A 15600-nucleotide genomic window follows, 5' to 3' on the forward strand; every position below is an offset into this window, starting at 1 on the left:
AAGTACTGCAGGATTTAATCTTAGAACCCAGCAATCTGATTCTAAAATTTGTATGTAACAGGAAGAGCCAAGAATGAAGAAAAAGAACACTATCGGTGGTGGGGGGAGGGGGTGCAGGGGGATAGAGACACGCATACCATATATCAAGACCCATTATAAAGTTATAGTAATTCTGGCACTGGAGCAGGAACAGACGCATGGACCAATAGAAACAGTGTCAGAAACACCCCCACACATAAGAAACTTGATACAGGATGCTGCAGATGACAGGGGGGAAAGATGGGCTCTTCAACACAGTGCTGGAATGCTGGCTACTTATGTAGGAAACAGACCACTGTTTCTCATCATTTAGAAAAAACGATTTCAGATGGATTAAGAATATATGAAAAACAATGTTAAAATTTCTACATAAAAAAATATCTTTATCACCTAGGGGTATGGAAAGAACATAAGTCATAAAGGAAAAGCTTGATAAATTCAACAATATTAACCATATTCAACTATTTTAATAATGAAAGACAAACCACAAGCCTGAAGATATTTGCAACATATAAAATTGACAAAAGATCAGTATGTAGAATCTATCAAGAATAAATTAACAATGAAAGAAAGAATGAAAGCAAAAGCAGGCAAGAGCGGTGAACAAGCATTCAAGGTTTTGAAGTTTTTGGCCATCTCTATTTTCATAGAAGAGAAAACATGAATGGCTAAGAACCATATGAAAATATATTAATGAAGAAAATGAGAATTATAATCACAGTTACACATATTCACCAAACTAGCAAAAATTAAAGAGTCAGAGAGGCAGCTGTAAAATGGTAGGAATCCTTGCCTCCTAGTGGATGCAACAGCAGGTGGCTGTGCCACACAAGGTAGAAAATGTGTATCCTGTGACCCAGCCATCCCTGTGGGTTACCTATCTATTGACTGTTCAACATACAGATTATTTTAACAACAGAAAGTAATTTTACTATGTGTTATTGTGTGATAAGACCTGCTTCTTAAAGCCCTAATAGATAATTATAAACATTTACCCATTTCATCAAGATTTAGTTATCACATGGAAACAGCATAATGTGTTAACTAATTCCCTACTCTTGACCATTTGGATTATTTCAATTTTTTTTTTTTTTTTTTTTTTGCTAATACTAGCAAATATAATACTCCGGTTTCTCTTCAGGGTGTGTAAATCTTTCGCCTTTTACTAATACTAGCAAATATAAATTTATACAAATAAGAATATTAAAATGTGATAAATACCCTTGTAGGTGAATATTTGTATATATTTTCGATTAAGATAAATTCTTATAAGTAGTTTAATGGTAGACATGTTTAATGTGGATTTTTTTAGATATATTTGTGTCAAATTGTCCTCCATAAAATATTACTAATTTATACAGCAGTATATATTTCCTGCAGCCTTCCCAACACTATTAAAAACATAAGTTGTGCCAAATTTATAGGTGAAAACTTGTCCACTGAATTTTTAGTTTGCATTGATTTAAGTAATGGTGAGGCTGGACATTTTTTGTTTATTGATCTTTTAGTTTGCACACAGTTTACTCATTTAATTCTCTGCCCATTTTTCTACAAAAGTGTTTAAATTTTCTTAATGACACAGTAGAGTTCTTAATATATTCAGGATACTATTCCTTTCTCTGCCAAGCACATTAAACTTAATCATTTATTAATCTTTTGCTTTTGTTTCTATTGGCTTAACTGAAGTATTTATTTCCATTTTTACACAGTCAAAGAAATCTTTTCCTTTCTGGTTCATGCTCAGATGTATCTTTTTTTTTTTTTTTTTTTTTTTGAGATGGAGTCTCACTTCTGTTGCCCAGGCTAGAGTTCAGTGGTGCAATGATGGCTCACTGCAACCTCCGCCTCCCAGAGGTTGAAATGATTCTCCTGCCTCAGGCTTCCAAGTATGGGATTACAGGCGTGCACCAACATGCCCATCTCATTTTTGTATTTTTAGTAGAGATGGGTGGAATTAACTCATCTCCCTCTTATCTCTCCTACAATAAAAATCTCTCATCCAAAGAAGGTTAATAGCATCTTCCAGAAAGGGTCACTGTGAATATTAATTAATGTAACTTACAGTAATGTGCTTGATAAACAGTACAGCAATATATGAATGTCAATCATTAGCAGCCCCTCAATAAATCGGAGTTATTGATACCACATGACCATCAGTTCACAGAGATTATATACACCTGAGCAGATGCACCTGGGGGTGCTAACAGTCTAGAAAGTCAAATGTACTCTAGGAAGAAGACATTGATATGAACTTTCATTTCACATCCTTTCACAAGTTCAAGAATACAGAGCAGTCACTAGAAAGGCCACAGACAATGAGGGCTCTCTTACCTTACTTAATCTTCCCCTTCCTCCGCCAACTCTGTTTCTTTGTGTACCACCACTCTTGTGACCGACATGTCAGGGTGCTGCTCTCTGGCTTCCCTGATGGCCTGAGCTAGTGCCTGCCAGGGTCAGGACAGAGAACGGCTGTGAGCTGGGGAACAGCCTCCACGTCACAATGGCAAAAAAACACACGCACACTGATCATCTCGGACCCAACCTCAAGCCAAGAGGCACTCACTTCTTTATTTGAGAAAGCAGGAAGATTTGAAATGGGTTCACTGTCATTTTACAGACTGCTTCTCATTTCCTAAATCTCCCAATCCTTCAGTCCACTTTCGAATAATGACACGTGGAGGAAACATGTTGGCTTTGAATCCCAGGCTTATTATACTCACTGTGAGATTTGGAGAAAACAGTTCTTTGGAGCTTAGCATTCTTACCTGTAACCCGAGACCAATGCTGAGTTGTAACGATCATTTTAAGGTTTTCTGTATGAACTTAAGTAATGCTGTAAAGCAGCCAGCATAGTGCCTGATCTAGACATTCAGGTGATACTAGCTATCACCCAATTGCCTGAAACTGCAAGGCATAGGACCAGGCCTTGCTCATCTTTATCCTCTTAGGCTCTCAGTAATTGTTGGAACTAAAATGTTTGCTGAACTAAAAGACGGCAGGAAAGATGTCTACAAACCTCTAAGACACAGAACTAAAGAGAAGTAGCAACAACATACAATTAGTAAAGCTAAAGAACAGAGACTGACTAATCTTCAGGTTATAAAATACAGGTCCCTATTTGACAGTTGACAAAACTGCAGGCACAAAGATTAATGAGTCTTTCTCAAGGCCATCCAGCCTGTGAGCAGCCGGATAGGAGCAGGGAGGACCCAGAGGGCTGACTCCAGTGGTTCATGGTCCTTCTTTGGACCACGTGGTACAAAAGCAAAGTTTCTCTGTGTTTTATCAGAAAGTAAACTGTAAGAGTGCTGCGGCACAATGGAAAGATCCTATTTTTCAGAGGAGGAAAATGGCTTAATTATTCCTCATTTTGTTTTTAAAGTATGGGTGAGAAAACAAAACACCAGAGAACAACCCTCGAAGTCTAGGAGAGAATTCTAAAGCCCAGGCGTGGTGGCTCAGGCCTGTAATCCCAGCACTTTGGGACGCCGAGGCGGGCGATCACTTGAGGACAGGAGTTCGAAACCAGCCTGGCCAACATGGTGAAACCCAGTCTCTACTAAAAACACCAGGCTTGGCTGTCACATGCCTGTAATCCCAGCTACTTAGGTGGCTGAGGCAGGAGAATTGCCTGAACCAGGAAGTGGAGGCTGCAGTGAGCCAAGACTGCACCACTGCACTCCAGCCTGGGCAACAGAGTGAGACTTTGTCCCAAAAAAAAAAAAAGTCTAGGAAAGAATGCTGAAACAAAGAGAAAATTTTACTAGGACAGAGAATACCATATCTCATAAGGAAACTGCATTTGAAATAAAGCCATGCAATTTTTTCTTTTGCTGTCAGCTGCCTAAGGGGACAACTGCATTTCTTGTTTGCATGATAGTTTCTGTCAGCTGTAAGGATACTAAGCAGAAACCCTAAGCCTCGTTTCATTTAAAAAAAGGTAAAGCTACCAAAAAAAAAAAAAAGACATCATTTTTATACCAAAAATTTTTTGCACAGAAACTTGGAAGACATTTGAGGGTGCTTAAATTTCCACCAGGGAACAAACTCTTTTGAGTGACCTGTGTTGGGACAATAGAGAAATAAGACATGGAACTAGACTCCAATCTGGGCAGTAGCAGAAGTGTTTGTCAAGGGGGGAGAGTGAATGGCTGGAGGGCTAGCGTGGAGCAGGAGTGGGAGCAGGTATCTGGTTCCAGGGAAGGGCAGAGAAGCTTTTCAGCGTGTTGACTGGAACGGGAATAGGGAAGGGAGAGGAAGCACAGGGGTGCAGTTTTACATTGTGTGTGTGCGTGTCTTCAGAGGGAAGGAGATTGGAATGATCCAAGCCATTTACCACATGCTGGTTTGTGCAGTCCACACTGGGAAAAGTCAAAGACAAGGACAAGCTCTGATGGGAGCCAAATGTAGCTACAGACAAATGATCAAATACTTTGAGTATTTGATCTACAAAGATCTGCCTACGATAAACCAGGGCAATTGTTAAAGAGAAAATGTAGATGATGCCCAAGGGAAGGCAACACATATGAAATACACTCTAATTCACAGAAAGGTTGGGAAAAGCAAAAACTGCTACAGTCATCTTGAAACACATTCAAAATCAGTTTGTTAAAACTCCTTTCATTCCATAATATCAGCATGCAAAATTAAATACTGTAAAATGTTAATTTATTATGGCAATAATAAGCATTATGAGAAAACATCACATCTTACTGCCAAACTGAGCAATTATTTCTTAGAAAGAAATACACTCTGAAGAGAAACTGCAGTGTATTTTACCCCTCCTTGGTATGGAGCTGAAAGTATCGTGACCAGCACAGGGTGAAGAATCTGCAAAGCAAGTTTCTGTAAAAGCATGCCTCTTTGATTTGCCAACACAAAAAAGACTTCTTATTTTCTGTCTGGCCCAGTGAAAGTGTCCTTCCATTTTAAGATGCCTTTTTTATTTTATTTTTTAATTTTGAGATGGAATCTTGCTCTGTCGCCAAGGCTGGAGTGCAGTGGTGCCATCTCCGCTCACTGTAAGCTCTGCCTCCCAGGTTCACGCCATTCTCCTGCCTCAGCCTCCCAAGTAGCTGCGACTACAGGTGCCCGCCACCATGCCAGGCTAATTTTTTGTACAGTAGAGACAGGGTTTCACTGTGTTAGCCAGGATGGTCTCCATCTCCTGACCTCGTGATCCGCCCACCTCAGCCTCCCAAAGTGCTGAGATTACAGGCGTGAGCCACCGCGCCCAGCCTTAAGATTCCTTTTAATGTAGGCAAGGAACTGAAAAAAATGTCAACGTTATGAAGGTCACTATATGATCAACATCGGATTTTGATAGGAAAGCGATTGCATCATTTAATTTTAAGTAGCTCTGTCATCTCATTACAGGCTCAAAGGAGAACGTGAACCCCCAACAGCTTCTGGTGACAAGCAGACCGAAAGCCACAATCACATTTACTCAAAAATGTTGGCCAGGTGTGGTAGCTCACGCCTGTAATCCCAGCACTTTGGGAGGCTGAGGCGGGTGGATCACCTGAGGTCAGGAGTTCGAGACCAGCCTGGCTAACATGGTGAAACCCCATGTCTATTAAAAATAGAAAAACTAGCCGGGTGTGGTGGCGGAAGCCTATAGTCCCAGCTACTTAGGAGGCTGAGGCAGGAGAATCGCTTGAACCCAGGAGGCAGAGGTTGCAGTGAGCCCAGATCGTGCCACTGCACTCCAGTCTGGGCATCAGAGGGAGACACTCCATCTCCAAAAAAAAAAAAAAAGTTTATGCTACCTCACAAACATAAAAAGGCAAAATCTCTGTTCTCTTCATTTGGCTATCTGACCTCAGTTTTAGAAAGGGCTGAAACATGACATCATATACAAAAAAGGAGATTCCTGTCCTTGCAACAGCAGCAGTTAAGGCTGCAGGGTCATCGTGATTTTTTGAGTCAGGTGTATATGTTATTTTGGCACTTGTATTTCAGATTGTGTTTTTAATATTTGCCTTTCAGAAGCAGTACTATCTAGATTTGAATTTTGGGGTAAAACAGGCCAAAATATTCTTTTGCCTTTTATAACAAAATTTTTGCCTTTTGTTATAAAAGGCAAAACAATACACATAAGTAAAACCCGAGTACTGGAAAGGTGGCATTTTAGTGTATAAAGGAACTAGGTTCAATGGGGAGAGGCAGGTAGTAGAAACAATGGCTGGGAGAAGACCCTAGTTTTCACTTTCCACCATGCCAAAAAATGTGAGCTTGTGCCTCACATATTCTAGGAATTCAACGAGTGCTTATTGAGAAGAGTCCCAGAGAGAAAGAAGCAGGTTTGCTCCAATTTCTCACGCGAAACTCAAGACTGTTCCAGTGGATAGTAGAATAAATCCCCTCTGGAAATCTGGAGGCTTGTTTCCACATAAGTCACTCATTTTCCCGTGGTAAGCAGACAAGTGTACTAATGTTCTCTAGGAATCTCCAGTCCTGTGTCAAAATCCAGTCAAGGCAACCTTTTAACCTCTAATAACTCTTAAGAAAATTTTAAAAGTACATTACGAATATGTAAGTCAAATCGTGCTTACAAAGGTCAAAAAAAATTTGGAGTAATTTTCTTCTTAGGCATGAAAAAATCCATTTATCTCTGATCACATATGGGCAGCCTTTCTCAAATGAGGAATTGTGTTCTCTAAAATTTCCTTTCCTGAGCTCAGTATTGTGTCCAAAGCTGTGTAACTATCGTTAGCTCCTACTCCCCAGCTGAGATAGTCAATTGAATATTTATTTTCCTTTTCTTCAAGTTGTTATAAAAGGAAAACAGCTTGGTCTCCTTTAAAGCTGAGTTAAAATCACTTTTAAAAAAATTGTCAGCATCACTTGGGACTGCAGTCTAAAATTAAAACTGCTCTCAAAGTCTCCAGCAGTTCCATTCATCACCTGCTCAAAGCCATGAATGCTGCCAAATTTAACATTAGAATGGAGGCATGATTCTCTTAAAAAATTTTCAGAATCAATGTAAATTTTCACTTTGTAAGAAACCTTGTATTACCTCCCCTCCCCCAATAATCACAATAGGAGAAAACACCTGGAAGTAAATAGCTCAACTTTTCTAATGCCATAAATATACTTGAAAAGTTCCTAAAAGTAGGCATAGGTCAAGCTTAGTGGCTTTCTTCATTTTTTGGAAACTGGTGCATTGAACTGCTATTCATTTTTAAATATTTGATCACTTGCCTTTAAACCAGGCCCACATGAATCTAATGTTTTCCAGAAATCCTCCAGATTACGTTGATCCAAAAGTGCATGTAAAGCCAGTGGGAAATAAAGAGAAATCCGTGTTTTATGCTGATTCAGAGGTAGGAAAGCTTGTATCCAGGCTGTGTCTTTATATCCTGCTTAGGAGGCGGACTTCATCCAGGAAGTTTGGGGAGATGAGGTTTACACAGGTATGCGACATGATGACAAATGTGAAACTTAGAAAACAAACATGATCATTTCCAGAACTAGAACTTAACTTATTTACCTGGTCATGATCAATATCTCCATCTCCTGTGATCACAATGCGTTTCTCAATTCTTGTTTCAGAAATTCCACCTTTTACAGTCTAAAGGTCATAAAGGAGAAGAAAAAACAGCAATCACTAAAGCACGTTTACATAGAGCAAACAGAGATGGGAGTCCACCTAGACCTGTTGATCATCGTAAGGCCACACACAACAAGCAGCCGAAGACTGGTATTCTAGAAACACTTTGTGCTTTATTTTTAAGCTCAATAGAGAATCCTACTACTAAAGTTATAGCATCCACAAGTATCCCTCAACTAAGAGCAAACTTAAAACTAATCTACCAATATTCAAGATGGCATCTGTCCCATCTTAATCTCACTTGATTAAGATAGGACAGATATTATTTAATCCAAGTAGCTCCTTTAGGGAATTCCGTCATAATTTCCCGAGTTTCTTTACTCCTAGCTGGCCAATTTTTAAAAAGGAGAGTAGGGAGAAATCAGTTATTTGCAGAATTACAAGAAATTCTAAGAATTTAGGTATCTGTTTTCGGTTTGAGAAACTGTTTGATGTGATATATATTTTATTCCCATCACAGAGGACTTCCGTATGATATGATGGTTTTGACTGACGGATTCTGAGCATACAAATTTATTTGCTGATTTTGTTTATTGCATTTAGTGCAATAATTTTAAAAAGGATTTGCTTTGGTTTAAGATATGGAAGATAGGTGAGGTTTTTGTTGAATGTTTGATTTGATGACACCCTGCGTAAGTAGTCATACACGTAGACATGGCGCATGGCTGGACAAAGGCTGCGAGCGGGGCTGGAGGAGGGAGCTCCTGGGGGAAGTGCCTCACAGCGTTATGGGCTCTGTACAAGCTGAGAGTGCCTGGGGCACACTGGATGAGACTGAGGAGATCATCTGGCTGTGACCTTCTAAACAGTCAATAAGCAAATACCACACGGTCCTGGGAAAACACACATCCAACCTTTACAACTCTGATAAATGTACACTCTCAGTCACAAGTGACAGCATTTTACTGTAAGAAACCAGGCTTATCACTATGCTTAACAACTAGATATGCTTTAAAATGAGCACCAACAGTACCTTGCATTTATGCGGCATTTTTAAATTTACAAATTACTTTTGCTGTTTTTTAAATTGTTGTTGAAACATGGGTTGGGAAGGGCAAAAGGGATACCTTTAAGACCTTTAGACTCTTATCCAAAGTAAAAAATAGAAGCAGAAGGAAATAGTGGAAAATAAGGCTGGAGTTAGAAAGCTGATGACTTCAGCATGCATCAGAATCACCTGGAAGCTTCTTAAGCCAATTCCAAGGTTTCAGGAGGTCTAGAGTGGGGCCATGCTATTCATACTTCTAACAATGCCCCGGATGAAGCTGATGCTGCTGATCCAGGGATGACTGGTTACCCAGTGCTAAACATTTAGAGAATTATGCGGGGAGGGACAGGGGAATGCCCCAAATCAGCATACTAGCGATCTTAAATGAGGGAAATTCTACATTATTTCAACAACTTGCTGAAAATTCTGAATGATGGCCTTCATTCATTCGCTTTAGTCAGGAGGGCTGGTTTAATAAAAGTAGAAGCACAAGTTTGTTTTTATAAATTATAAATTGTATTAAATTATTTATGCTTTTGTAGCTATCTTACATATAGCTATTCGTAACATATTTTTACCCCCTTGTACTTCACAAAATTGCAATTTGGTTTAAATGCATTTGTCAATGGAGCCTAATTTCTTGGATACTTTAAACCAAGGCATTTTGATTCCACTGGCACTGTCTGTATCTTACTTGGAAGTGCGTACAGGAAGAGAGAAACAATTCAGAAAAGATTCTGTCTGTAATGTACCATTCTCTCCATATGATCCCCTGCATTGCTTTACCTTGGTGATGTGTGTGGTTGTCGTTGTTGACACAGACTCAGATGTGATGGTTTGTGCAGTCAGTAACGTGCCCGAATCACCACCAGCCCCGCCATCAATCTTTGGATAGTTGGGGGAAAAATACAAAGTAATGCTTAACTTCAGTTATGTTGTCAGAGAAGATCCCCGCCCCATCGAATATGCACCTTTTAAAATCTATGTGGTTTGCGTGTTTGCAGTAGTAATTACCATCCAGGAGAGTGGCTGGTATTTGAAACCGAGTAGAGGCAAAAGGCTAGGTGCACATGGAGAAGCAAACTCAACTGTGTGAGTGGAGAAAAGAGAGGAGAATGGACATAGGAGGTGGGACTGAAAGCTACAAGGGAATTATGACAGAATGTGTCTGAAGGACATTTGCAGAAGCTAGAAAATGAAACTAGAGAGCCAGGCAGAGAAGTTTCCACAGTGACCAGAAGCGCTGAGTTTGTTTTTTTTAAGCACAGGTGGGTAAAAATAGATAAACATTTTATCAAATTACCAAGCAACAGAACCTGACTAGGACAAACTGAATCTGCATGATTTGGTTATCTGCTTACCTCTAGCAGATTGTTTTTAATCAACTACATTGTCCCTGTAATAGTTTATATGTTGTGAGCATATATATGGGCACATATATTTCAATACTGCACATACGCATGTGCTCTCTACATATATATAAATCCCATACATATGTTTAAATAGATTTTAACTTGTTTGCTTCGATATTGAAAGATGCAGAAGATTCTAGAGTTTCCAAGGGGAAACAATGAAGCAAATTAATAGCCTAATAGTTTATGTTAAGATCACGAAACATATTTGCCTTCTGTTTCCTGACACTGACACGAGGAAATAACTGGACGGTCCAGAGCCTTTCTGACTGTAAGAGGCAGCCTCTTTCAAACTCGGGTCATGCACCTGTATTTCTTCATTCTGGCAACTTACCACAATATAGACACATGACTAATGCTCCCCCACCAAGCCGTTCATAAGAAACCTATTTGTGCTTATGTGGGATCAATGCACACACAGGGATGCCGTATCCAAAATAATTTTCAGACATGTTTCACACGTGCATGCATTAAATCCTTTAAAAAATATTCTGAGAGGTCAACAACCTGACATCCTCCACCATAATACAATTCTACCACAGAAGGTTCATCTCCTCAGTGGAGAAAATATTTTATATTCTATTTTGAAATGATGAATGCTTTCTCTTTTTTTTGTTATTCTTAAGGTTAAACATCTTAATGCTTATTCCAAATCTTTACAGAACCAATGTATGAAAACCTAAAATCAAACACACAAATCTGATAATTATTTAGACACATGGTATCTCCATTCACATATGAATGACTACATAGGTCTTTAGAAAATAATTCCACATGAAGGAGAAGCACAGGTGTGTGTGCCTGTGTGTGTGTGTGTGTGTGTGCATGTGTGTTATTAAAAGCAAGAATGAGTTGATTGGGTCAGTCTTCATGGAGTTAGAGAGGGAAAGAAGCCTAAATCACATCCACAATTAGATCCAATAATTATTAATCGATGAATTATATCAGACAAACTTTACAAGACAATTTGTTTCCTAAGTGTACACAAACATTCTTAGATATGTCAATCCAGAAATGGCTTTCAATCATATGAACAAGATTGATACTGTCTGTCCTAAATAATCATATGTACAGTTCCCCTATAATTACTGGGTTACCAATGTAATTGCAGCTCTCTGTCTCAATCTAAGAGAAGAACATAGCAAATTATGTTGTTGAAGTACAGTTATAAAGTGGAGATACAAAAAGCTACACCAAAGCCAGAAACATGTAAACTAAGAGAAGAATGAAAACATAGATACACTAAGGGAAAAAAGAGCTCGAACAGTCCAAGTCTAGAGCTTTTGTACCTGTGGAGACTCATATGTGATGGTTTTGGTCTCAGTTTGGACAATGGGGACTTCCTTGGTGGAGATTTCTGTCCTTTGTGAGGCATCAGAAATTGTTACCATCTCTGTTTTTACCACTGGTGGCTGAGGTGGAAAAGGAAGGGAAAAATAAATTCTAGAGGTAATAAAGTAAAAGCGTTTAATGGAACCTTCACAAATAATAGTAAGAAACATAACCAAACACACAATCATGCACAAAAGAGTAAAAGCAAACAACCTAAAACAAACAAAAGAAATAAAAGAAAAATTTTCCTTCAAATATATCATATATACACATACATACATGTGTACATAGATACGTACATATATATGAATGTGTGTATGTGTATATACACATATATGAAAAATAAGTTGACATGAAGGCTTCCTAAATTATGTTACTCTTTAAATTAAGATGGTCCCAAGCTACTTATATGTCAAGCCTAGTATATAGTGACACACACACACACACACACACACACTCTCACTCTCTCTAACTTCAGGTAAGTAATAATAAATTGAAAAGAAAATAGAATGAACTATGTGAAGTGACCTGTCTCTATTTTTATCATAATTTAAAGGACCGCATAGTTTGTGTGAAGGCTCACTGCCTTTAACTGGCACGCCAGCTGGGTAGGCTAAGATTTGTTCTTCTGCCCACAATGCCTTTTCTGCCTTGTTGTTAACAGACACACCATTTTCAGAAAGGATGTCTTCAAGTATTACTGTTTTCAGTTATACTTGTCTAAAATTTGCAGTGTTTCTTCTGTATTACCTAAGTTAAAATGCTCTATCTAAAATTACTCCATCAATGTTACACCAATGCTTTGAACAATTTGAAACATTAAAGGAAATATTCGACGGCTTATTAACATTGTAGTCTGCCAAGTATGCATGTTTAATATTAATGCAACACCAGACTATACTACTACCAAAATACTGCAGTACTTTCTTTGACAGAACATTCTCAACAGGCATAATTATTTAAAGAGGAGTCACGATATGTTAAATACAGAGTAGTTCGAAGTGTTCAAAGACTCTTGAAAAATCTTCTCTAAAGTGAAACAGAAGTTTAAAAGTAACATGGTTAAAATTCACTTAATTACTTTAAGACAAAGTCACTTCAACATTTTCCATCCCATCGAAGAGAACAAAATAAATCTCTGTATTGTGGGCATTTAATATTAAAATCAAGAAATATTCCCAAGGAAATAAACCCTCCCTCAGCCTAACTCCCAAATGAGAGATACTGCACCTAGTGAACAAAAAGTTCTCTTCTTTGAAGAGAAAAGAAAAAGATTCATGTCCAATGTATAGATAATCCACAAAACATATAATCATCTGGCAAATACTCCAGAATTGACATCAGGATAGAACGAGAAGCGAGGATATCCTCCTATCAAATAGCCTAGCCTCTGGCTGCCTGGAAGGAAAGAAAGGCTCTTAACAAAACCATATAACCCCTGGAATCCCAAAACAGAAATCACAGCGGCATTCAAGAAATAACATTCTCATCACTGCTGGATACTGCATTCAGAGAACCACGGTAATCAGAGCCTGCTGTCATTTCTAAAACTCTGAAGTTGAAGAATGAGCCAAGAAGTCAAACCCAATCATGACATCAGGGGCACACGCACTCAGCACTGACTATTTTTTTTTTCAACATTACATATACATTTTTCTAATTAAACCAAAAGGGGAAAAAAAGGCATATAGTGTGAGGAAGCAGTGCAACTGAAGACAAAACAGTCGAAAACACCCAAAACATGCAAAGAAAAATTTAAATGTGAAAAGGGAAGGCAAAACTGATGTGGTGCTTGTAAGAAAGTTTACCCTACAGGTGTCCAGTGGCAGCAGAGAAGCTGGAACCCATGAACTGAGCGGGCAGAAAATCCACAAAGCAGTGCTTCCCCCTTCCTCCCATGAGACAGAAAAACGAGATTCTTGTTGAAAAAAGCTGAAGAACTGGGAGGACAGGAGAAGAAAGGCAGGAGTTCCCCATCTGAGAAGCAGCTCTAGAGTTTGGCTCCCACCTGGGACTCCCATTTACCTCTGAACAACAAATAATTTGTGGCAAAACATCAATGTCAACATGGGACACCTCTCCGTTAACTTTCTGTGGCTCTTCCTCTGCTTCTTCTCCCATGTCTTGCTTAAGAGCGCCTTCGTGTACACTCTTCTCTCCAGGTATCTTTTGGGCACCTACATTTTCCTGGATCACTGTTTCTACTGTGATTACACTGGCACCTGCTTGTGTGACTGGGCTGGCTTCGGGCACTGCTTCCTCCCTCTCTACTACCTTGGCTGCCAGGCGGGGTTCTTCCTCCACCTCTTCTTCATACTCCTGTTCCTCCCTGATGGTGCCCTCGGTCACTCGGTGGTGGGGACGGTACTCTCCCACGTCTTCCTCCTCACTCTCACTGCTGCTGCTGCTGCTCTCAGAAGACAGGGAGGTGGAGTCTTTTTGTGTCACAGGCTCCACCTTACGAATCGCCCCAGGACCACTCCCAGGTGATATCTCTTTACCATTCATTTCTTCTGTGATTACTCTTTCGTCTTTCCCAACCTCTGCCCGCTTCTTCTCCTCCACTATATTCAGAGTCTCATGTGAACTCTGTACAAAAAAAGATGGACGAGGGAAAACAAAAATATATGAATAAATAAAAACAACGGAAACCCAAATTAACCGATGGCAGATTCATGTCATGGAGAAAAACAAAGATGATTATGATGGCTGACTGAAAGGGAAGCGGGGCAAACGTGAGGGCAATGAGAAACGTGAGGCAATGGTGTTAACATGGAAAAAGGGGAGAACCTTAACAGCATCCCTGGCTCCAGTGCAAGGCCCTTCTGACTCAGGAGCACGTGTCTGCGGAACAAAAAGCAACCGAGGACACAAAATCAATACAGTTTTACCTCAACAACCACTGAAACAAACATCTGACACTGCAAAGACAAAACAGCAAGAATCAACATCTACAGAAACCTCTGCTCAAGGTCACATAGAGGACAGTCAAGACAAATGCCAAAAAAGCTTACAAAAAGACACAAAAACACAAAAACAGCCAGCATCCTCCCAAAGAAGTAAAATGCTTTTATTATAGATATACCTATAAGCTCTACCTATGTAGTTAAAACAGTTTACAAAAATTGAATTATACCAAAACTGACTCATCATTTTAAAGAAAAAAATTTAACTTTTAAAACCTAGTCAACAGTTTTGATTTTAATCAGACTATAAAGTCTAGCCTGGAACCCTGATTCTTAAATGAACATAGCACCAAAGAGATGGCACTTTTATTTTTTGCTGGTTTTCTTTAGAAAAAAAAAAAAGTTCTAATTGGCAAAATTATAGTTAGCCTCAGAAGGCTATTAACATGAAAATGTTCACTCCAGAAATGCTTATTAACATTCCAGTTCGTATCATAGGTCGGCAAAGACTATGTTATACAACAGGGTGGGTGTCAATGGTGGCTCCAAGTGTTTTCTCTCAACATCTAGCTCCTCCACTAGCATCTTTGAAATCTAAACTGAGTCAAGTTTATTATTTGACATGTTCACTCCTATCCCCTTCAGACATCTACTTCTTGGGAGTAAAGTAATTTACTCCAGTTGAGTAACATAGCACCTAAATGTTCAATAAATATCTGTTGACTGAATACATTAGTAACAAATTACTATGTTATGATATTATTAACTAGGGTGGAAACCTTTTTGTACAGAGGGGTTTTTAAAGCTTCACATTTTTCTCACACTTACAAAAAGTCTGCTTTACAATGATATAACTCAAGCATGGCCAACTTTTTTACTTCTAGGTGGTACTACTGCCTATGATCTAACTTAAAAATAATTCAGCTAGAGCCAGGAGCCCTATTTATTCACGAAAGTGACTCCATTCTGGATGGAGAAGGGCACCACACCACTGAGCCCTCTGGATATTGTTGTGAAGTTGCCAAGGTACTAACTGGACTGGAGCCTATAACAGACAGCAGGGCTGAGTTCATCTGTCCCAGACTCGTGGACAACCATGAGCTGAAGATCCTAACATCACACACCCATGTCTCTGCAGCACTGTCAATGTCTACTCACAAACTCTCTTGGACCTGCCCTATTATTCTTAAACACATGGTAAGGGCATGCTTTCACTGACCCAAATTAATACCATGTAAATCACATTACTAACAGAAGACGGCTATCTTTCCAGTTTTATTGAAAACTCAGAGGTTTTTGGATATTAAACTG

The 15600-nt window shown here is 39.1% G+C and overlaps 1 protein-coding gene across 39 annotated transcripts in view; it reads right to left on the minus strand.

Annotated features, from left to right (window-relative positions):
- EPB41L2 (erythrocyte membrane protein band 4.1 like 2) overlaps positions 1 to 15600 on the minus strand; it is a 232544-nt gene that overhangs the window by 16455 nt on the left and 200489 nt on the right. For 11 of the 39 annotated variants that reach the window (XM_055263874.2, XM_055263882.2, XM_063621574.1 and 8 more), the window contains 6 exons: positions 14174 to 14227; positions 13409 to 13972; positions 11341 to 11463; positions 9426 to 9524; positions 7532 to 7612; positions 2371 to 2483 (listed from right to left, as the gene is read on the minus strand). In XM_055263874.2, coding sequence (XP_055119849.2) covers positions 2376 to 2483; positions 7532 to 7612; positions 9426 to 9524; positions 11341 to 11463; positions 13409 to 13972; positions 14174 to 14227 — 1029 coding nt within the window. In that variant the 3' untranslated portion in view covers positions 2371 to 2375. The other 28 variants (XM_055263991.2, XM_063621651.1, XM_063621625.1 and 25 more) reach the window with 10 other exon arrangements.

Source organism: Symphalangus syndactylus, chromosome 2, assembly GCF_028878055.3.
Source record: "Symphalangus syndactylus isolate Jambi chromosome 2, NHGRI_mSymSyn1-v2.1_pri, whole genome shotgun sequence".
Classification (NCBI taxonomy): domain Eukaryota; kingdom Metazoa; phylum Chordata; class Mammalia; order Primates; family Hylobatidae; genus Symphalangus; species Symphalangus syndactylus.